This window comes from Triticum urartu, chromosome 5, assembly GCF_003073215.2.
Source record: "Triticum urartu cultivar G1812 chromosome 5, Tu2.1, whole genome shotgun sequence".
NCBI lineage: Eukaryota > Viridiplantae > Streptophyta > Magnoliopsida > Poales > Poaceae > Triticum > Triticum urartu.
In genome coordinates this window covers 454,090,554-454,113,117 of record NC_053026.1, presented here as the reverse complement: position 1 = coordinate 454,113,117, position 22,564 = coordinate 454,090,554, and the positions used below count along the sequence as shown (strand labels likewise).

Sequence of the window (22,564 nt, the reverse complement as noted above, 5' to 3'; positions counted from 1 at the left end):
GTGCAATGCACGTGTACCTTACTAGTGAACGTTGATACTAAAAAAAAGGGCCCCCTCAAAAAAAAGTACATGCTCCTTTATTCCGTTGCCGTGCGCGCGTGCGTGTCTGAACAAACAAAGAAACGGCAAGCTAGCTAGCATGCATGTGCTCGGTTTGTTGTATCCCTCTGCTCTTTGCAGGGCGCGCATCAGGTCATGCCATTCGCATCAGGAGATCGTCTGGGTCTGTACCTGGCTAGCTGACGCCGCACACTCCAAAACCGCCGTCTCTTTCCTTCACAACGATCTCAACATCATCACGCATGAATGATCACACATGCACCTCCCGTCCGTCAGTGCACCGCCACTGCATGCTGTCGGCTCTGCCTCAACCGTAGTGGGCGAAAGCGACGTCCAACACCGTAGATCCGAACCCAAATCGGGGCGAAAGGAAGGACAAGTGCGAGGGAAAAAGCCGCACATCTCCACGACCATGTATATGTTTATTAACTTATATACATCGGTGCGTGCGATCGCGTCCGAGGTGACCCAGCTCGCCGTGCTCTGGTCTTTGACTACGTAGAGGCATGGAGTGCCGGCCGGCCCGTGCTCTGGCTGGCTGGCGGTGGCACACCACCCAACTTTTCCACGTACGGGCCGGGCCGGGCCGGGGTGGTGCCTGCTGACTTCGACGCCGACCGGTTTTCTCCACGCACGCTCGGGCATGGGTGGTGGCCGGCGCACGGCTACGGCTAGCTTGGCTAGCTAGGCAACGCTATATATAAGCACGCGGCGTGCGGTATCCGATCGTGTCAAGTCGAGTGCACGGTCGCCGGCCCAGATCACACACAGACACAGAGCGGCTAGCTAGGAAGCCGGCCTTTCTGCTGCCCGGCCGTCACCGAGAAGAAGCTTCGTGCATGGCCTCCGGCGCGTTGCGTCGCCGTCGAGGCGCTCCGTTCAGGGTCTCGGTTGTCCTTATCGCCACCGCCCTGGTCCGCCTCGCCGCGTCGGCTGCTGAGAGGACGGCGACGAGCGGCCCGGAGCCGGACTGGCACGTCGTCAGCGTCGCCGCGCTGCTGCCGCCCGCGGCCTGCACGGCGTCCAAGGGTACGTACGTACGTACGTAGTGCATGCTCCGTGCGTCGTTGTGTGATGGTTTCCTGCCTACGTATACGTGTACTCTTTCAAAAGATATCATTCGAACCGCATACTGGCTAGTGGTTATTACAAACGCAGACTGCGCATAGCATAGTTTAGAAGCAGGGACATGGAGGCTAGGCAGGGTGGCGCATAACGTGTGACGTGTCTAATGAACGATGTGCTTAAGACTTATGGCAGAGAAAACAAAGGATTAAGAAATGACATCCCATGTGAAGAAATAGTTTTTTTTGTGGATAAGAAATAGGTTATATACCTGTTCGGAAACAAGAATGCTGATTAAAAAACCCTTTAAATTCCACATAAAAATAAATGGATTCTGAGATTAGCAGTAGTACCTGATTATAGGATAAAATAAAAGAAAAGGCATAATGCACTGAAACTTCTTGAAGAGATCAGCCCGTGCTTGATTTCTTCAAAAAAAAAGCTAAGAAAACATGATAATTGACAAAGTCATCACGGACGTTTTGATATCAATCTAAACATCGCCTCCATCGAAACAAACACCCCTTGATGATACATGTAGGATTTGAAATCTGGATTTTTTTTTCCAGGTGGGTTGAGGGTAAAACCACCCAATCTGGGGTGGGTTCGAATTTGATACTATTCACAATCGGTTTTTTTTAATTTGTTTATCAAGTTGTACAAGGAATTTGGACTCGAGACTTGATAGCGTGTTAGATCTATACTGTCCCATTATAATATATATGCTCCGTCCGTTCATAAATATAAGATCAGTTTTGCTAAAGGAAAATGTACAGCACCGTAACTATTTTCTAAGTTGAATGTATATAGGGACGTGTACATTTACTCACTTCAGTTCGTACGTGGTCCATATTGAAACATCGAAAACATTTTATAAGTGTATTTTTGTAAATCTCTATATACATCCAACATTTTTGCAGTTCAATTTGAACGAAACATTTAGAAACAAAAAGAGGTAGTAGCACCTTTTTTAGGGTAAATGCACTCGATAATTATAGGTAACGCAGAAGCTGACTCAGGGCATCTAGTCTAGTCCAGAAAAGGAAAATGACGTATCAGTCTGGATTCAAAGGTCGCTAACCAGGTCGCTTTAGTCCCTCCGTGAACAGAATGGCCACTTGATCTCTAAACAAGTGCGCCTCTCTGAATTAATCCCCACAAAACTCCTGGCCTCCTGCAGCTTAGAAGACCGGCGATCACATCCTGATCCAAAATACAAATATTGTAGTATTTTTGTCGTCATACTTTATCAGATCACTGACAAGTGCAAACAGCGGTCAAAATCAAAATGTGATTGCGGTATGCGTCGAGTCGTACACTAGCGGTAGCTAATTTTGGTTCTGCTGCCCTGCAGCAGTGGCATCAAACTGGTCGGCCCTCCACGTCGTGCACCGGCACGGCCCGTGCTCGCCGCTGCAGGCTCGCAGCGCCCCGCCGCCCCACACCGAGCTCCTGAACGACGACCAGGCCAGGGTCGACTCCATACACCGCAAGGTCGCCGCGGCGGCGTCGCCCGCGCTGGAACAAGCCCGTGGCGCGAAGGGCGTGACCCTGCCGGCGCAGCGGGGCATCTCCCTCGGCACCGGCAACTACGTCGTGTCCGTGGGCCTCGGCACCCCGGCCAGGGACGTGACGGTGGTGTTCGACACCGGCAGCGACCTGTCGTGGGTGCAGTGCACGCCGTGCTCGGACTGCTACGAGCAGAAGGACCCGCTCTTCGACCCGGCGCGGTCCTCGACGTACTCCGCCGTGCCATGCGCCGCGCCGGAGTGCCAGGGGCTGGACTCGCGGAGCTGCTCGCCCGACAGGAAATGCCGGTACGAGGTCGTGTACGGCGACCAGTCGCAGACCGACGGCGCCCTGGCGCGCGACACGCTGACGCTGACGCCGTCCGACGCGCTCCCGGGGTTCGTCTTCGGGTGCGGCGAACGGGACACCGGGCTGTTCGGCAGGGCCGACGGGCTCGTCGGGCTCGGCCGCGAGAAGGTGTCGCTGTCGTCCCAAGCGGCGTCCAAGTACGGGGCGGGGTTCTCCTACTGCCTCCCGTCGTCGCCGAGCGCCGCGGGGTACCTGTCCCTCGGCGGGCCGGCGCCGGCGAACGCACGATTCACGGCGATGGAGACCCGCCACGACACGCCGTCATTCTACTACGTCGGCCTCGTCGGTGTCAAGGTCGCCGGGCGGACGGTCAGGGTCTCTCCCATCGTGTTCGCGGCCGCCGGCACGGTGATCGACTCGGGGACGGTGATCACCCGCCTGCCGCCGCGCGCGTACGCGGGGCTCCGGTCCGCGTTCGCGCGCTCCATGGGCAGGTACGGGTACAAGCGGGCGCCCGCGCTGTCCATCCTGGACACGTGCTACGACTTCACGGGGCACACGACGGTGCGCATACCGTCGGTGGCGCTGGTGTTCGCCGGCGGCGCCGCCGTGGGGCTCGACTTCAGCGGGGTGCTGTACGTGGCGAAGGTGGCGCAGGCGTGCCTGGCGTTCGCGCCCAACGGCGACGGCGCGGACGCCGGCATCCTCGGGAACACGCAGCAGAAGACGCTCGCGGTGGTGTACGACGTCGCCAACAACAAGATCGGGTTCGGCGCCAACGGCTGCAGCTGATGGCTGGCCGCTACTTGGTCGATCGAGCTTAATCGATCACCATTTTTTTTCTCTTCTGAAGTGCGACATGGAACATGGAAGAAATCCAAATATATCATCGGTAATGCAAAATACTGTATTTTTTTTGCGGGGGACAAAATACTGTATTTGTTAGCGAGCAACAACACAAGCAGAAGCTGAAATCAAACTTTACATTTTAATTTGTACCACTGTGATTCATGCGTTCCAACGGTTGCCATCACTTTTTTTTACAACGTGTTTTCTTAAATCCAAAAGCAAATTCTTCTTCTCCACCTTCAATAGCATGTTACACACAAGGGTGCGCGAACGTGGTAAAACCCGATGAATCCTAAGACTATGACACAAAAAAGGGTTTAAAACAATGACAAATTGGACTCATCAGCATTATAACCTCATTTCGTTCTTATCAAGTTAGCTTAGAGTTTTAGGGTTAATGTATTGGCTAGAACGTTTTCCCAAATTATCTCTTGATCGCCTGCATCAGGGCAGATCGACTTTGATCCCTTCCGAGACATGACATCTAATGCTCATGGCGATGAAGCGAGGTCGGCGGTGCTACCCACGGCGACGTCAATGAAGGGAGATCGTTGGCACTGCTCACGGCGACGGCGACAAATGAAGAACGGTGGCGCTACTGCCCATGCCCCATGAAGAGAGAGATCGTCGACGCTGCTACTTGGTCCTCATGGATCATGGTGAAGAAAACAATCAGGACAAGCGGTGTTATTTGATACCGGCCTATATCGGGTGTTTTCGGTTTTGTGAGAATGGATTGCGATTACACGGGAACTGAAACTGACGCAGTCAAAACAAACGTAGGTAATGCAGTCATGAGCCGGTGTAACCGAGAGACAACAAATATGTCACGAACCAAACACGTCATTTGTTGTTGTGCACCGTTTTTTTACACTACACCTGCTCCGAAAGAGTGTTGGCCTTGTCGATTGCACTATCTTGCCATCAACCCGTGACTTTCAATCACACAGGGTGACTACTTTTAAAGCAAAATTTTATAAAATAAAAATATACAAATATGTGATCTAGCTTTGAATGGCCCGACGCCACCCACCTTCCACTCCACATGCATCCCGACGCCGACGCGAGGCAGCTCCTCAGCACGCCCCTGCCGCGACGCGCGGCCACCGTCCGCCACGTCCTGCAGGCGCACGCCCACCTCGTTTTGCCAGCGTGCTGCGTGTGCCAGTTTGAGGTATGTGTGTGTACACACAGAGGACACCAAAGCATCCCACTGACATGTTACCTTCTGCAAAATAATTCGATGAAGTCAAGTCTTGTCTCGGTGAAAGGGAAACTTCTATTGCTCATATTAGTAGGCTCCAAAGTTCAGTCAGCCATTGACTAGCTGTGTTTGGTCGAGTAGAAGATAGGACAGCGATGTGGCTTAAGCCAGGCCCTGCTGATGTATATGAGGATCTTCCTCCTGTCTGAGCAATGAAGTCCCTTCAACCCCGCAGGAAGAAATCGATGAAGTTTTTTCTCCCTTTTTGCACCAGCAATCTTTGGGGTCCAATGCTCCGATTCCTGGTGCAAGTCGATTGCGCCTTTGGCTTCAATCATCATCCCCTCCCCCGGCTCCGATTTCAGGATTTTTTACCCCCGTACTATTTTTTTTTTGTTTTTTTGAGGATTACCCCCATATCATTTGACTAAGGCCCATAAACATCCAACCGGCCCAGCAGTTGAGGGGAGCAGCCTGCAGCCTGCAGCCCACTTGAATCTGAGGCTCGCTCGCAAGGACCGACCCACGCCGCCGCTCCCTGCCGATTCCCCTTCCAGCCTGGTGCCCGCCGGCCGCCGCCCTCCTGCAGCTCGACTTCTCCTGCAGGGCTGCAGGCTCCAGCCTCTCCCGGCCGCCGCCCTCCCGCGGCCTGGTGCCCGCCTGCCGTCTTCGGGTCCCCTTCTGCTCGCCTCCCGCAGCCTCGTGCGGTGGTGCCCGCCGACCGCAGCAAGGTGAGGGTGAGGTGCTTCTGCTTTCTTCCTAATGTTGAATTCTTGAGTGACAATGAGTATTGAGTTAAATCTCACATATAGGCTCATCTGTGTAGAATTGTATGGGCCAATTAGTTGATGTTGATTTTGTTTGACCATGAGTATATTCCTGCTTCCTGCTCAACTGTTGTCTGCATATAGGCTCATTTGTGTAAAAAAGGAAAGAAATTGGAGTGTCCTGGCTACGTCACTGTGCAGAAGACATCGTAATGCTGCAAATCCGACACGTTTTTGTAGGCCAACAATAGGCAACAAGCGTGTTATTGTTCTGTATTCATACTTGTGGCGGGTGTTTCCATTGGCAGTAGACATCGAGCAGCTGGACAGTCAAAATAAATGCCGTCTATGGCCCTTACCATGTTAGTAATTTAGTATGGAGAGAAGTTTGTGCAATGCAATATTTGTAACCGTGTCAGGTTTTATGGATGGTCGATATGTAGTTTGCCAATTTTGTTAACTTGGCTTGTTATGCTGCTTCCCAAAATTTGAAACTCTTGATTTGGCTGGTGTTGCATCTACAATCCTACATGCACGATTTTCTTTTCTTTAGTCGCTTCAGATTTTCACAAAGAGGTGGTACTATTCCTGCCATGTTAATTTGATTCTTTTTATTGTTGGATAAGCCCTGGTTTTAATTCATGCTAGTAAGCGATGATTTTTGGTAATGGTAATTTTGAGGAAATTGAAAATTTAATGAGGCAAAGTGTCATCTCTGTGTCGTCAATTTGACAGTAACTATGATATATGCTATATTTGTGTCGACTTGACTGTAATTATGAATTTATGATACATATGCAAGTTGTAATAATTTTTTTGAGCAAAAACAGTAGGGAAGACCCTTACTGTGCCATTTTTTTGTTTTTATAAATGAGGGACATGTACAAATGAGGTTACATGGGGATTACATAAGTTGTTACAATGGGTTAAGCTTATTGTGATATATGCTATATAAAGTTGCGTGGGTACACCATGTCCTGAGTTGCCGATTATTTTAGCATGGTTGCATGACAACCTTAACTTATTGATTTTAAAATTTCACTGCCTTGGCAATGACAGCTTAACCCAGTACGGCATTATATATTTTGCGATTCGCGAATCTCATAGGAAACAGCTTAGGACATGGCAATGGCTGTGGGGGCGCGTCTCCGGCAGGAGAAGGTGAAGAAGTTTGAAGATTTCGTTGACCGGCGGCTCAAGCCTGACCTCGTTAATGCCATAGCCCAGCGCGATAACTTGTTCCAGCAGCAGAAGACATTGTAAGACTCGGTTCTCTCCTCATCTTCCCTTGTGTTGTAACTGTACTGAAACATTTAGGCCCCTTGATTCTTGTTATTCAAATATATGGCCTTAACATTGCTCATTCTTCTGATCAATGAACCTTCATTTGGTGTTGGCAGCTTGGATTTGAAGAAGAACATCGAAAATTTGGAAAAGAATGGTGTAACGAGTATGCGATCTATGGTCAATCTTGGGTCAGAGGTGTACATGCAGGCAGAAGTGTAAACATCCTTTTCCCTCTCCCCCGCCTAAACAATCTGAAGTATAGTAGCAAAAACTCTCTCGCTTTCTCTATAATCTCTAGAAAAGAAATTTCTCTATCCTAATGCTAATGTAAGACAAGTCAGAGACCATAATATTATTAGGGTAGGTGGTTTGCACTGTTTAGGGGCCAGTCTACATTACTCAACTGGAGTAGCTCTATGCTTGAGGTAGCTTTTGCAGTAGGATAGACATGAGAAAGGTGTTCCTATATCGATCTGAAAAATACAAAAAAGGTCAGCTGCCTTTTTAAGAAAAAGGTGGTGTTCGCATATGGAGACAGCATGCAAGTGAATTAGTTTGGTGTTCACTTTATTTATTGGAAGAATGCGGTTGGCCATTACACAGTATAATAAGCAGGAACTTCCTTTGATATGTCCTTATGCTGCTTCTTTATTTCAACTCCATTCCTAACTGCAATTGTTTAACCAGATGTTAGCTTAAAATTACAAATTTGGAATAGCTTCATATCATCATTGTGAAGCGCTAATGAGAATTGACTGTTTCGAACATAAGTGCCTACAGTCAGATTTCTTTAACTGTTGAGATCTTATTAATGCCATTATTCTGTGGTGATTTCCGCAGGCCGGACACGAAGCACATATTTGTGGATATTGGTCTAGGTTTTCATGTGGAGTTTACTTGGCAAGAGGCTTTGCAGTTTATATCTGTAAGAGAAGCAAGGTTGGCCAGGTAACTCAACTCGAACATTTGAATATCAGATCTTGCTTTTGCGCAGCAATTTTTATTACACATGCAGCATGTTTTTGTGAGAGGGGAGTTATGCTAAAGAGATATTGATGATTGAGGGTGGTTCGGGTGCTTCATGCTCTGTTCAACACAGTTTGTGTGGATACTCGATAGTATATACCCAGTACTTGTTTTAGGTATATTATGGAACTTGGTCGAAAATAGTGGTTTAGGTGAAGTGCTTGGATTCTCTTTTTCTTGTGAAGCAAAGAACAAGAGAAAGAGATGGTATTCTTGAGCCTTGTGATGGCTCTTAGATTTCTAGACAATATTTGTATTTAGCTATTCATGGTATCCATTTCTCTGTTGGAGCTTGATGCTCGCTTCAGCCATCAGATGACGAATGGAGGCTACTGATTAGTTATTTATCATAAGCTAATACGTATACATTGTACAGAGGCAAAGCTGATTCTGTTAATCTGGTGTGTTACTGATCTGCATCTAATATTCACTTCCATAGACACCTTTGGAAATTTTATGAACTTAACATACTTTATGTAGCATTAGTTAGCATTGTATAAACCATTATTATTCACTGTCGGACCATATTAGTGGTTTGCCTCATATATGCGGCTCATAACATGTACTCCCTCTGTTCCAAATTAGTAATTTGGAACGGAGGGAGTATGTATGTTCTTATGTCTCAACTCTTGAATGGGTTTATGTTTATTGACATTGCAGCATACAACTAACTAGTACGGCTCCAGTTCTATAGATACATCATTCCATTCTGTCAGGCATGTGGTTAGGTAGGCTGCAGCTGTTTGTACTACAGTGACAGTCGTTGCCAATGTTTGGCCCTTGTACGACATTCATATACTGTTGTAATTTCCCTTTTTATGCTTGAGCGTGCTCCTGGTCCTCTGTTGACATTCATTCACTCGCATGTTAATGTTGTAAACTTTTGCGTGTTTGTTTGCAGACAAATAGACGAGTACACACACCTCATAGCAAGCATAAAAGCACAGATCAAGTTGGTATGTACAATGAACTAGGTGCTTCGTTTGATGCAGTAGATGTTGTGAATCTGCTTATATTCAGATGTTACCCCCTCTTATGTTGTTTAAATGCAGGTGTGTGAAGGTATCCGCGAACTCCTGCAGTTACCGGCGGAGTGAACGGCCGGGATCAAACTAGCGGCAGAGAGATGCTTACACACCAAAGTTGCGGCAGAGAGTTAGAGATGCTTGGTAGAGGAATATGATGTATCTTGCCATGGATTGTTTGAAGATTCTTGCAACAAGCTGTATGCCAAGAATGCAGCTCTCCCAAGTCCCGATGTTGACTAGGACGCATTGTGTAAACTAAATATGAATAGGTAAAAGAAGTGGCAGATGAGAATACTGTGATGATTGAACTTTTGTTTAAATTCCGTGAAGCTTGTTGCAAATCATCAAGTGTCTGCACTTGATGTGTGTTGGTATTTGCAAACTGAATTTTCAGATGATTGGCAACAAATGCAATGTGTTGGGAAATGATGACGTTTCTTGCTGCCTGAGTACTCTACAGTTTTGCTAGGAAAGAATCATCTGCTCATTAGTAACTACCGTAGGCAAATTCATCGAAGGTATCGATAAACTCACTAGGGCCGCGCGGGAGAAGGGAATTCTTTGTTTCATACGCTACATGCATGATGGTGCTCAAGATGTGCGTCCATTTTTGTTATATGGCTTTAGCTTTTAGATTTAGACAAACCGTTTTTCTTTTCTTTCGGGATGCTTGCTGAGGCGAGGGTAGGAGCACAGTCATTTCATATTGTAATTCTTCTGAGAGCTGTCTAGGTAATTTTAAGAATGAATGTATTTACTGAAATCTATATACATGTATTTATCATTTTTTTTTAAAAAGGAAAATTGCTTTGGAGGCGCCTCGGGGACTGCACACCAACTTCCAAAAGTGCTTACTCTCTTGGATTCGTTGCTCGGGTGCACATCTTGCCTCTTGGGGAACGCAGTAATTTTTAAAAAAATCTACGCATACGTAAGATCATGGTGATGCATAGCAACGAGAGGGGAGAGTGTCGTCCATCTACCATCGTAGAGCGTAAGTGGAAGCGTTATGACAACACGGTTGATGTAGTCGTACGTCTTCACGATCGACCGATCCTAATACCGAACGTACGACACCTCCGCGATCTGCACACGTTCAGCTCGGTGACGTCCCACGAATTCAGGATCCAGTAGAGCTTCGAGGAAGAGTTCTGTCAGCATGACGGCGTGATGAAGATGATAATGATGCTACCGACGCAGGGCTTCGCCTAAGCACCGCTACAATATGACCGAGGTGGATTATGGTGGAGGGGGGCACCGCACACGGCTAAAGATCAACTGATCAACTTGTGTGTCCATGGGGTGCCCCTCCCCCGTATATAAAGGAGTGGAGGAGGGGGGGGGGCTCTCTATGGCGCGCCCTAGGGGAGTCCTACTCCCTCCGGGAGTAGAATTCCCCCTTCCAAGTAGGAGTAGGAGATGGAGGCACGTAAAGCTGGTCCGTCCCAACCGCAGGCCAGAGATGGAGGCGCGTTTCGCGCGCGAGAGGGTCAAGTCCCCCGAACGACGAAGTTGTGATGAAGGGGGCGAGCCTTGTCGGGTACAAGCGCAGAAGCAGGCGCCTAAGGATGGCAATGTCTCTTTGGTTAAGGCGGCGGCGAGGTTGACCCCTGAAGGAAAGCGGAGGCGAAGGTCTGGTCCGCTGCCGTAGCCATTCGATCTGGAGTCCAGCTGACTGATCCAAATGAATGGCAGACTGACCCTTGAGCGCATTACTAGTTAGTAGCAGTATAGTTTTTCTCTTGTGGGCTTTTTCTACTTCTCTGCTGAGGGAGGGGCTTTGATTAGTGAGTAGGGTTTATAAGTTATGAATTGATTAGGGCTTAGGTAGAGTGGTAGATGGTCGGTGTATATATCCAGTAGATCACTGATTTTGTGCCGTTATGTATATATGTTTATTATCAATCCAAATGTAGCATTTTTTGGGTCTGTACTGTATGGGCAGATACTATATTGTTTGATGATATATTCTACTCCCTCTGCAAAGAAATATAAGAGCGTTTAGATCATATGGAGGGAGTAATAAGTCAGTAATTGGCACCTGATATGTGTCTAACGAGAAACATTAAGCTGCATTCAGGTTTTTATGACAACTCTTGTTTGTTCTTATTTTGTACGTACTGTAATAAGCACTGATTCCCATTAAGCTTGAGAGAATGTGCAAGTAAGAAAAAAAAAATAGACTGAGAATCTAAAAATCAAAGTCCGTGCTTCATTGTTTCCTGTATTGAAATTTGTTAAGGCCTCTTTTGATTTGTAGAAATGTCATAGAATTTCTATAGGATAGGATTTGCATAGGAAAATTTTCTTTGAGACCCTTTGGTTTGTAGGAATGGATTCCTATTTCTATGTAGGATAGGAATCAATTCTTCACATTTTGGAGAAAAAAAACATTAGCTAAAGACTTAATGGAAAAATTCCTATCTTATGCATCAAACAATTTTTTTTTTCTATAGGAATTGAGATGCATGTCATCTCACTTCCTATGATTTTCCTATTCCTACAACATTTCTATTGTATGAACCAAAGGAGGCCTATGATCCAACTTGCTGCGAGTCCTCCTTTTGTCAATAGTCGTCGACAAGCGCGAAGTGACACCAGAAACAATGCAACGAATAAAATGCAAGAAGAATTGACTGGAGCAGATTAGTATTACATCACAATATCACATTTTTTGTCTTTCCAATCAAAAGACACATCAAGCACACGAGCATCGTGAGGTGACTCATGCTATGGTGCAAGTTGACTGATTTGCAGCTAGTTAGTACATAAACAGTGTATTATTTAGATAAAAATAGATGTATTGGTATTGTTTGGCCCCTGTTATTCAAAGTTTGAGTCATTTGCCCCCCTAGTTCTTAATTCCTGGCTCCGCCACTGGGTGGTTTCGTTTGCACAGCATACAAACTCAACAATCAAAAGACACATCAAGCTGATGCTCTGGAAGTTTGGATCGAGATCCAGCCGGGAGCAACTAGTATAAAATCTCTGTTTTTTTAGTGAAGTGTTTTTTTTCAGAAGAGTATAAAATCTCAGCTCGCCGTCGGCCAGGCCCAGCGTGCCCACTAATAAAGAGCCCAGCCCAAGACATCTCCACGCGTCGAGAAAAAAAGCCCAACCCGTTTCCCCTTCCAACCCCCTTCTCGTCTCTGACCAACATTTCCCGGGGACACCCGTTCCGTTCCGATCCCAAACACCCACCGCCACCGGTGGCAGATCTGGATCGGAGCCCCGCTCCGGCGATCCCAGATCCCCCCGACGCCGGTATGGAGGTCATCCCAGCTGCGGCAGCGCACGACGGGCAGAAGCAGAGGTTCGACCTCGGGGTCTTCGTCGGCGACCTCCCCCTCGACGACGACGACGCGGCCAGGTCCGTCCGCCAGACCACCAGCTCCTCCCCCTCCCCCCTTTTAACAGCATCTCCCCGCCTCCCTCGCTGCGCCTAAGCTTATGCTTGGTGGTTTGTCTGGCAGTGACAACGAGTCGCTGGAGGGGCTGCAGCAGGAGCTCGAGGACTGCAAGAACGACCAGGTGCTTATTTACCATTCTTGCTTTGAACAGCTAGCTGGTTGCAGCATTTCGGAGCAGGAATAGCACGTCCTTCTTTCTTGGGAGATTTCTGCTGCTGTTTTATTTCCGCGTGCGTGCGTGCAGGAAGTAGCAAACATCCTGGCTAATGGCATCAAGATGCGTGATTACACAAAAGGTGTCGAGAACAGCATACGCCAAGTTGAGCTTGATTCCATCCAGGTAACTGCTTCTGCTAGGCCTCAGATATGCGAAGCAGCCATGGTTCTACTGCCTTAGAGCTGGGGTGAACCTCATGCTTAGCAGTAAACGGTCAACACATCTTGGTATTGTGGTGCTTATACTTTGGAAATAAGAGTTAATTAACTTCTTTCGTATGGCTGGCTAATTTATTCATCCCTCCATTCTTATCATCAGTATTAAGTTGAGTCATCAAATAATTGCACAGGCGCGATGAATTATTTGGAAAACATGGAGTTATGATGTGTCTACCTTCTATTAGTGCTGCGCTGCCTAAATATAAATCACCTGTACCTATGGTGTTTTTCTTATGCAATGCTGTCTTCCTTTTTTCTTTTGCAGGATTACATTACAGAAAGTGAAAACCTTGTGTTGCTGCATGATCAGATCTCTGATTGCGATAATATTCTGTCACAAATGGAAACCGTTCTAACTGGATTCCAGGTAATTGCATATTCACATCTGTTGTGAAAGCACTACTCGTGACATGCTTGTCGTACTGGCTGCCTGAAACAGTATCTGGATGGGTATTACTTGTCATCAACTTTTGGTGCTACTGTTATTATAAGCAAATTTATTGATCATTCTTGTACATTTACTGTTAGAAAAATGCTGCCCACTGTGAAGTGTGAACTACCAGAAAATCCAGAAATAGTATATCTCTGCATTTCCATCTCGTTCTGTTACAAAGCATAACAAGAACAAAACCAGGAGTGCTTGAAGTTTAACGTTTTGTATACCACAATCTGAGCGTAATACAAGTGCTTTATTTTTTATTTATGTGCTCCATGCTACAACTTCATGGTCGTATTTGAGTGGCACCATTTCTTTTGACTTGTTACGCGTTCAAGATTTATTATCTTGATCTACATGTAACTTTGTACCTTTAAACAGTAGTTAACTGGTTCATTTCATTTTACTAAATCATATTGCAATTCTTTTAATTTCTGTGCTAGACAGAAATTGGTTCTATAAGTTCAGAGATAAAGGTACTTCAGGAGAAATCTATGGACATGGGATTAAAGTTGAGAAACCGTAAGGTTTGATTCGTTTCTCTGCTGTATCTTTTACGTTCTCCATACATTTGATGTTTGGTTAATTTTTGTATCCACATCTTCCTTATAACCAAACAGTAAAATACTGATGCATTGACCTCATTAGTCTTTGTCAAGTTAGAGCTTGGAAGTACTATTTTATGTATCTTTGTCCCGCAACATAACTTCTATTCCATAACACACCTTTCAACATTAGTTGGCTGGTCTTTGTTGGAACCTCTTCACTGTATTCGTAGCTTCAATGCATGTCATTCCCTACTTTTTCATGCTGAATATCTATGCTGATTCACTGTTTGGAAAATTTCTGCAGGCTACAGAATCGAAACTGTCAAAATTTGTTGAGGATATAATAGTACCTCCAAGAATGATCGATATAATTGTTGATGGAGAGGTCATTACTTGCATTCTATCTTCATACCAACTTTCTTTACCTTATTATTGTGTCTATACTATGTCCATTTACTTTAATATATCATACATTTAGTCAGTTACTCCTTTCTGGACCTAGTACCTTTTTGTTTACAGCCAGCAACATGTGGTCACTGATTACTTCTTTCTGAAGTTAAAACCAAATACATACTTTTCTGCTATTTGTGGTACTCCCTCCGATCCATATTAATTGTCGCAGCTTATGGATCGGAGGGAGTACTATGTTTACTTATGTAATTTCTTCTCTTTCAGCATGTTGTTAATTATTTATTTCATATGCCATTATATTCTGTCTTCGGTGATATATCCATTCTGATGACATGTTTTCGTTTGCTGGATGCATTTCATTTGTTCAATCCGTGTCTTCTTTTTTCCCAATTATTTTATTTTGTTTGATTGGATATATTACATGCCCCAAAGGTTTCTTTGTTGATGTACCATCATTATCAGTACCGCTCTCTTGCAGTTAAAGCTGTGTTCAGTTCAATATTCTTTGGTGGATGTTTCTCGAAAAATGTATTTTGATGGGATCACTGATAATTCCTTATCCAACAACCCCACAGGTTAACGATGAATACATGAAAACACTTGAGATTCTAAGCAAAAAAATCAAATTCATTGAAGCTGATTCGATGGTTAAAACATCGAAGGCTCTCAAAGATGTTCAGCCTGAGGTTGAGAGACTTCGGCAGAAAGCAGTATCAAAGGTCTGAAAACTGTTTGCTGGTTTTTTCTTTCTAATGTTTCAAACTCGTATGTTCATAAGAACATTAGTAGATCGTCTTCTTGTATGCGTAGCATGTGTCTCATCTGCATATGTGCTTATTTGATGTAAAACATTATGTATTCTATGTTTAATGTTCTACTGTGGTGTCGAGGATAATGTGCCATGCATAATTATGTTCAGACAGTTGGGCATGTGCTACAATAACTTAGATAGGCGTCAAGGTTTATCTGGTAGAACTGAATGCTTATTATGAAAAAGGGTTACATGATATTCATCATTCTTTGTTCAGGCTGATGTTGTACTTTATGAGGTTGCTGGCATAAAAAATGCTGCAACTGTGTCAATTACTAGTGGAGAGTGGTATTGTCAGCCACGGCCAGTATACTGGCTATACTGGTTGCTATTTCCCTACAAAATAAGGAATCAACCTGATCTTTGTTCTAATATGGTATGGTGGTTTTCATGGAAGCTAAGAACAAGTGTACAATAGACCCAAAGTGGTCGGACCTTTCCCCGGACCCTGCGCAAGCGGGAGCTACATGCACCGGGCTGCCCTTTTTTTTATGAACAAGTGTACCTGCAACCAACAAATGCATCCACTATGTTTCTTGCACGCTTTTTTATGTTTATCTAGCCAATTGGGCATCATAAAGCTACAACAGAGTTCTATTGCTTATGCTTTCATAATTTTCTTGCAGATTTTTGAGTTTATCATCCAAAAGTTCTATGCCTTGAGAAAACCGAAAACAAACATTCAGATTCTACAGCAGAGTGTCCTTAAATACAAGTATGCCAACTCTCTGGCCTTGATATTTATTTTCCACTTTTACCCCCTGTTTGTAGAATATCCGCAATGCTTCACATTTTAATGTGCTAGATGAGAAATTTCTTTATGCCAGATTTCTTTAATTTGGAATCCTCACCAGTGTGACATACATGATTCATGGTTTTTGGCATATAGCGTTACTGAGGGCAAGTTTACCAAACATGAACAGCCATATTTGATTAACTATTGCTAATGTAACATCAGTACTTCTAATGCAATTGATGACTTCGGCATTATTGTCTTTATGAAATTGAGACCCCCCTTGGTAAAAAACCCAGAAAGCTAGGATTATATAAGCCCTCGCGAGACAATCTGTGGTGAGCTTCAAGAGTTGAATTGGGACCACAGAGTCCTAGTTGAGTCATGGAATTGAGTCTTAGTGAGGCAAGTATGAGAGTCCATGTCCCAGTTGGCTGGGCTATCGAGTCTGAGTCGTATTGCTGTTGACGTGAACGACTATTATAAAGGTCCACGAGCTTTAAACTATTGAACTATGCATATAGGAGAAGAACAGTTATTCTACCTTGCCTTCCTCGGTGAGAGCTCTCCCTCTACCGCTCTTTAAAACCTTAGTTTATAGCATATGGTCATAGGATTAAATTGCCATTTTATTGTTGGTTGGCTTATCTTCAGTGTCTGTTATTCTCTCATTCTTTCCAAGTGTATAATGTCTCAGTTTGTTTCATTTGTCCTCTCCACTTTAGATACACAATCGTTTTCCTTAAGGAACATGCTAAGGAGATATATGCGGAAGTTCGCACGGCTTACATTGATACCATGAATAAGGTGAGGGTTACTGTGAACGTGATTTGAATAGGTCTTCTTTCATTCATCCGCCTTTAGTTTTTTCTCCATTTAGAACTGGAATAGAATAACCGAGAAGGGTAATGATCCTGTAACTCATTGTATGTCCCAGATTAGGTCCTATTCTTCTACCCTTTCGGTACTATCTTAATCCGAAAGAAGAGTTTGACCAATGCTTTGTTTCTGTCTTGGTGGTTCCAATTCCACATTAAAAGTATACTGATCCTTTCTCAATGAACGTATACTTCTTTCTGTAAATACTGTGTAAATATTCCATTATGATATGGCAATACTATATTTGATTTGCATATTTGTTGTATTATAGAATAGGTACCATGCTATCAACGTAATATGTGGCCAAAATGTAGAGTTTATGGCTTAACATTACATTGTACTCCCTCCTTTTCAATAACCTGTCCTTGGCACTCGGCAGTCTACATTTTGAGATAACTGTACATCGAGGGAATCAGTTGTGTTAATGTAATGTTTCCACTTTCTATCCCTACTTTGATGTGTTAGAAGAGATTAATTTGTTGCAGCCTGTCAATAATGAGGGTATGCATGGTCACTGGTCAGTTATCATTAAGGCTGTGCACATGGTGGTGGGTTGAGGACATTTACTATGAAACAAAGAGTGTACTAGACATAGAGGGCTTGAGAATGAGAGTATCCAAAGACACATCTGTGATGCAATTCCTGCTGTTTGTCTTTGCTTTATTCTAGCCCTTCTTATTGCTACGTGTAATTTCAATTCCTCTACCTTTATATGTAGTGTATGTTGACAACTTCAAAATTCCTGCACGGATTACTTTAGACTGCTAGCATCCGTGATGAGATTCATATTTTATTTGGGCAATATGAGCAAATAGACATAAAGACCTTCATTTATTTCTTGGATATCTTACCCTGAATTATATCTATTCTGATGACATTTCTACTATCACTTCCAATTTTCAGGTTCTGAGTGCACATTTTCGTGCCTATATACAAGCTTTAGAGAAATTACAGCTGGATATAGCAACCTCCACTGACTTACTTGGAGTTGAAACTAGAAGTACAGGATACCTTTTCTCCATTGGAAAAGAACCTCTGAAAGCCCGTTCTTCGGTGTTTGCTCTTGGTGAAAGAATAAATGTCTTAAAGGTATTTACTAATGACATAGTGACTATAATGTAATTTAATTCATCAATCAGTTCATGATTTTGAAATTTGTGAGTCAAGCAATACATGGGAGCCCGGATCTGTACTGGGCTGTGTGATCTGCAGGGTTGTTGGTAACTTGTATGGATTTCTGTAACGCCAGCAAGTTCTATTTGGGTGATAACAAAAACAAGCCACATAAGTCTAGCATGCACCATGAGCATAGCCGATTAATTGATTCATGACATACATACAGAATAATTATGGCTAATTTCGAGACAAGTCTCTGAACAAATTTGAGGACATGCTTTTCTCTAGTCTGTGTACACTGAAAAATCTAGTCAATTCAATGAAACTGGTTTGTTGCAAATTTTATAGAACCAGATTTAGGTTATTTTAACATGCTCTAATGCCCCTACTAGTATGTTGTAAATTTGATGGAAAGTGATCCTCGATTAAAGATTTAATTTTGAACTTTAAACCCCATACTGTCGCTGAATGGTTAATTTACTCTATATCAAGTAACAAGTGCAATGATGTAATTTCTGTGTGCCCTGCTTTTGGTATATCAGGATATTGAGCAGCCTGCATTGATACCTCATATATCTGAAGCTAAGTCACAGAAGTATCCATATGAAGTTCTTTTCAGAAGCTTACAAAAACTTCTGATTGATACAGCTACTTCTGAGTAAGATTGTTGTTTCCTTGTTTTAAAATTCATACAGTGAATAAATGGCAGCCTGATGATATATCAACTGATTACAGGTACCTTTTCTCGGATGATTTCTTTGGTGAAGAATCTTTATTCCAAGATATATTTGCTGGTTTGTTCCATCCTGTATTTGCATTTCCTGTTTTCTTTGTCATACCATGTTGTATCTTATGCAATAATATTTTATTTGTGTGTGTGGGGTGGGGTGGGGGGTATCTAGTGTAAACCCATCTTTCGGTTGTACCAGCATGTAAATTCCCACTGTGTCATTGGATGGGATTTCAGTTATTTATAAAACGGATGCGCATGAGTCCATGTGGCACTTACAGTTACATGCCATTGTATCTGACCCATCCATAGTATCGAACAATCTACCCAGGTGTCAGTTGTCACTTTAGCATCCAAAGATCTATTTGCACTAGAAACTCTCCTTGTTTGCTTTGCTATTGTCTGCTTGCCTGACAAATCCCAGTGTCATCATAAAACACTATGCATGCTAAGACAAAAACTGGTATGCATGCTTTTATTTGTTGGTTGTACTATTCTGGATTATATGAGTGTACGACTGGTTGATGTCAGTTCTGGTTCAGATGCTCCATAATTTATCTAGTGTAAACTAGATAAATCTTCACTTCTATAAATATCTGAGTTGGCGACGGTCTGTTCACCTTCAGAGATCTGCCATACCACAATTATCATACATTCTGTTGTAGACAGATGTATCACGATCTTCCGATTATTTGATTTGCTTAATGTATATTCTGAGATATCTTTTTATTTGCACAAATTATGGACTAGGATGACAAATGTAATAACTTAGGCATTTAAGAGAACTTGTATAGCAATACACGAGTATTTAGCTACTAAACATAAGAGCCCACTCTTGGTTAGATCTTCTTTTGCAGTAAAGCCACTATGGTAGCGTGCATGTTAAGTTAATAGTTTAGAAAGCTTGAGGAGCTTATGAGTTACTCCAACAAACACTTATCTTATATTCATAATAAAAGTTCCACTATGTTGGTGAAGTTGGCATTGACCTTACCATCTTTTTCATAATTATGGTGGATGCAAATGATTTGAAAGTTTTGATTGTTTCATTCAGGACCAATTCAAGTTGTTGATGAATATTTTGATGCTGTACTTCTGAACTGCTACGATGCAATAGGAATAATGCTTATGATTCGGATAATTCATCAGCACCAGGTATTTCTCATTTTATCTTATGAAGGAATAACTAGTTAAAGTTTTATTCCTGCTGTAGGAGTAAAACTTAAGAAAGCTTATGTTCTGAAAGCGGTTGCAGGGTTGCAGCCTTTCATGTTCCATAAAGGGATATCCCTGTAATTTATAAACCAGTCCTAGTCCAATATTTACTGTTAAACAGGCCAGGCAGCAAGAGATAATTGTCATTTTGCTAAATTATTCTGGCTGTTTTTCACCAGAAACTGGCCAAAATTACCCTCCCCCCTTTGTATGTTATTTTATTCTTAAAGATTAGCTGATAAATTATTTGCAAGAGCATTTCTAAATCTCTACACATTGTTAGATTCTTTCAAGTAGTCAATAAAGTGGCGCAACCCTGTGTAAATTGGTAACTGAATGTGTGGCAAAGCGTACATGACCCGTGAGGAACATAAATCTGAATGGAATTTATGTTTGTGCAGCTTATCATGTTTAAGCGGCGAATTCCATGTTTGGACTCGTACCTAGACAAGGTTTGTTCTGATTCCCTCCTTGTTCGCTCCTTCAAGTTTTGAATCAACTTTACTTGAGATTTACCTTTGTGAACGTGGAGTTACCTTTAGGAAAGCTCATGCTAAATTGGATGAGAATTTGTCTTCTGTTCCACATTCCAAAATTAGTTTGAATCATCTTTCATGTTGCACAATGGGCAGGTTAACATGTCACTTTGGCCTCGCTTCAAGATGGTCTTTGACTTGCATTTGAGCAGCTTGCGGAATGCTAATATTAAGACTCTTTGGGAGGATGATGTGCATCCTCACTATGTAACAAGAAGATATGCTGAATTTACAGCGTCTCTTGTTCATCTCAATGTTGAATATGGGGATGGTCAGGTTAGTTGATCACATCCAGGTCAACCCAATATTCACCTTTCTGGAATTCTTCACCACATTGCTATGCAATAGGAAGACCTTCTTTTTTGTAGCCTATGGGAATTTAAGAAGTGGTTTCTACATTTGCAGCTTGATCTAAATCTTGAGCGATTACGGATGGCTATTGAAGACTTGCTTGTTAAGTTGGCCAAGATGTTCCCTAAACCAAAGATGCAAACTGTTTTCCTGATAAACAACTATGATTTAACAATTGCTGTATTGAAGGTTGGTACTTTTGAGTTAGCATCAGTTATAATACAAAAATACTATATGCATTGCCTTTCCAAATATGTTGTGATCTTTCTCATACAGGAAGCTGGCACTGAGGGTGGAAAAACACAACTTCACTTCGAGGAGGTTCTTAAGAGCAATATTGCAATATATGTGGTATGCACTGTCTTATTGATGGAACAAAATTTTGTTGTGGCCAGAGAAATACTGTCCACCACATTTCTTGCTGGGTCTTGATTTGATTCATAACAAACATTTATGCAGGAGGAAGTGCTTCTGGAGCATTTCTCTGACTTGATCAAGTTTGTCAAAACGCGTACATGTAAGTAGAATTCTGTTACAACATCGTGTGCTTTTCTCCCTCTTTCTTTCTTTCTTCACAATGACATCTCTTCTCTGCCTGAATTTTACTTATTAGCGGAAGACCCTGCCTCGAGTTCGGACAAGGCCAACATTGGCGACGTAGAGCCATTGGTGAAGGATTTTGCGAACCGATGGAAGGCCGCGATCGAGCTGATGCACAAGGATGTCATCACATCCTTCAGCAACTTCTTGTGTGGGATGGAGATCCTGAAAGCGGCCCTCACGCAGCTGCTCCTGTACTACACGAGGCTGACCGAGTGCGTCAAGAGGGTCAACGGTGGGTCCGCCCTCAACAAGGACCTGGTCTCCATATCCTCCATCCTGTACGAGATCAAGAAATACTCTAGGACCTTTTAGTTACTTCCTCCCTGCCATGTACACTAAAATGAGGGGAGGGGAGGGGAGGGGAGGGGAGGGATGTGGTGTATGTATCCTTACGCTGTTAATGGAAACTCTGATCCATGCCATGCTACTGGAAAAAGAAGGGCTTTCCACAGATACATAAACAGTAGTATGTACCAAGGTTACTCGATTGCAATGTGTGAATTTATGAGATTTCTGAGACCCCCCATGGCCCGACTTCTCTTCTTCCAAGTTGACGATGAATCAATCATCATTTTATTTATCTGCTCAAGTCCATGATTAATGTCCCGCTGGGAGTTGGTTCGAATTTGATCACCTACTGTCTGTACGCGCCCATGAATGTTGGTGCAGGGCCAGACAGTTTGTGAATTTCATGCAAATGTCGGGTTACTGCAGCTAGGGTGTTTGTTAGAATGCCAACGCAACACAACCTTTTCTAGATCGTTACAAAAGCGCGTATGGTTAGATCAGATGTAAAATATTTTAAAGGAAATGTTCTTACTTAAGAGGAATATAGCCTAGTTGGTTCATAGTGAACTTTCTTTGATTTTTCCAGGAAAAGTACATGATATAATGAGACCGGTTAGATCTTTTCAGCTGTGGCTGAACGATGCCTGAAAGGTGAACTGAAGCATAACTAGACTGAAAATTTACTTGATCTTGCATGCATAGCAAATTCCACATACCCAAGTTCAGCCTGTCCGGCTCCCCCCCACGGTTAATTGATTGTTCATCTTTGAGCCTGAAAGGTGAACTTTGCTCAGTTTGGGACTAACTTGAGCTAATAACGACTCCCCGTGACTAATTTGTGCACTGATACGAGTCAGTGATGCACTGATATGGGTAGCTGGTGACCATTTCTGTTCCGATTGTGAAGCACTGACAGTGTTGTTTGGCTCCCTATCAATTCAGTTTCCGTTTTCATTGC

The 22,564-nt window shown here is 43.6% G+C and overlaps 3 protein-coding genes across 5 annotated transcripts; all 3 read left to right on the top strand.

Annotated features, from left to right (window-relative positions):
* The first annotated feature begins 808 nt into the window (after positions 1-808).
* Positions 809-4,131, top strand: LOC125556248 (aspartyl protease family protein At5g10770-like). 2 transcript variants are annotated; one of them, XM_048719020.1, is made up of 2 exons: positions 809-1,089; positions 2,483-4,131. In XM_048719020.1, exons 1-2 carry the CDS (start codon positions 900-902, stop codon positions 3,733-3,735), a joined length of 1,443 nt encoding a protein of 480 aa, XP_048574977.1. In that variant the 5' UTR covers positions 809-899; the 3' UTR covers positions 3,736-4,131. The 2 variants fall into 2 exon arrangements, with proteins under 2 accessions (XP_048574977.1, XP_048574976.1); XM_048719019.1 differs by having other exon boundaries at positions 2,480-4,129.
* Positions 4,132-5,457: 1,326 nt separating this feature from the next.
* LOC125509762 (protein UXT homolog) lies at positions 5,458-9,445 on the top strand. 2 transcript variants are annotated; one of them, XM_048674795.1, is made up of 6 exons: positions 5,458-5,727; positions 6,871-7,022; positions 7,164-7,265; positions 7,891-7,998; positions 8,978-9,032; positions 9,129-9,445. In XM_048674795.1, exons 2-6 carry the CDS (start codon positions 6,886-6,888, stop codon positions 9,171-9,173), a joined length of 447 nt encoding a protein of 148 aa, XP_048530752.1. In that variant the 5' UTR covers positions 5,458-5,727; positions 6,871-6,885; the 3' UTR covers positions 9,174-9,445. The 2 variants fall into 2 exon arrangements, with proteins under 2 accessions (XP_048530752.1, XP_048530753.1); XM_048674796.1 differs by having other exon boundaries at positions 6,823-7,022.
* A 2,787-nt stretch (positions 9,446-12,232) lies between these two features.
* Positions 12,233-21,844, top strand: LOC125509761 (vacuolar protein sorting-associated protein 52 A). The gene is made up of 19 exons (XM_048674794.1): positions 12,233-12,474; positions 12,578-12,635; positions 12,759-12,854; positions 13,215-13,316; positions 13,829-13,912; positions 14,238-14,318; positions 14,920-15,063; positions 15,782-15,870; positions 16,614-16,695; positions 17,671-17,856; positions 18,426-18,541; positions 18,619-18,677; positions 19,668-19,768; positions 20,230-20,280; positions 20,461-20,640; positions 20,770-20,904; positions 20,992-21,066; positions 21,175-21,232; positions 21,329-21,844. Exons 1-19 carry the CDS (start codon positions 12,371-12,373, stop codon positions 21,628-21,630), a joined length of 2,103 nt encoding a protein of 700 aa, XP_048530751.1. The 5' UTR covers positions 12,233-12,370; the 3' UTR covers positions 21,631-21,844.
* The last annotated feature ends 720 nt before the right edge of the window (positions 21,845-22,564 follow it).

Excerpts from the sequence above, each read along its gene's own strand:
- LOC125556248 (XM_048719019.1), top strand. The coding sequence starts at position 900 with ATGGCCTCCGGCGCGTTGCGTCGCCGTCGAGGCGCTCCGTTCAGGGTC. Across the intron at positions 1,090-2,479 it reads GGCCTGCACGGCGTCCAAGG|CAGTGGCATCAAACTGGTCG; the intron begins GTACGTACGTAC and ends GCTGCCCTGCAG.
- LOC125509762 (XM_048674795.1), top strand. The coding sequence starts at position 6,886 with ATGGCAATGGCTGTGGGGGCGCGTCTCCGGCAGGAGAAGGTGAAGAAG. Across the intron at positions 7,023-7,163 it reads TTCCAGCAGCAGAAGACATT|CTTGGATTTGAAGAAGAACA; the intron begins GTAAGACTCGGT and ends TGGTGTTGGCAG. Across the intron at positions 7,999-8,977 it reads AGAGAAGCAAGGTTGGCCAG|ACAAATAGACGAGTACACAC; the intron begins GTAACTCAACTC and ends GTTTGTTTGCAG.
- LOC125509761 (XM_048674794.1), top strand. The coding sequence starts at position 12,371 with ATGGAGGTCATCCCAGCTGCGGCAGCGCACGACGGGCAGAAGCAGAGG. Across the intron at positions 20,281-20,460 it reads TGGACTCGTACCTAGACAAG|GTTAACATGTCACTTTGGCC; the intron begins GTTTGTTCTGAT and ends CACAATGGGCAG. Across the intron at positions 20,641-20,769 it reads TTGAATATGGGGATGGTCAG|CTTGATCTAAATCTTGAGCG; the intron begins GTTAGTTGATCA and ends CTACATTTGCAG.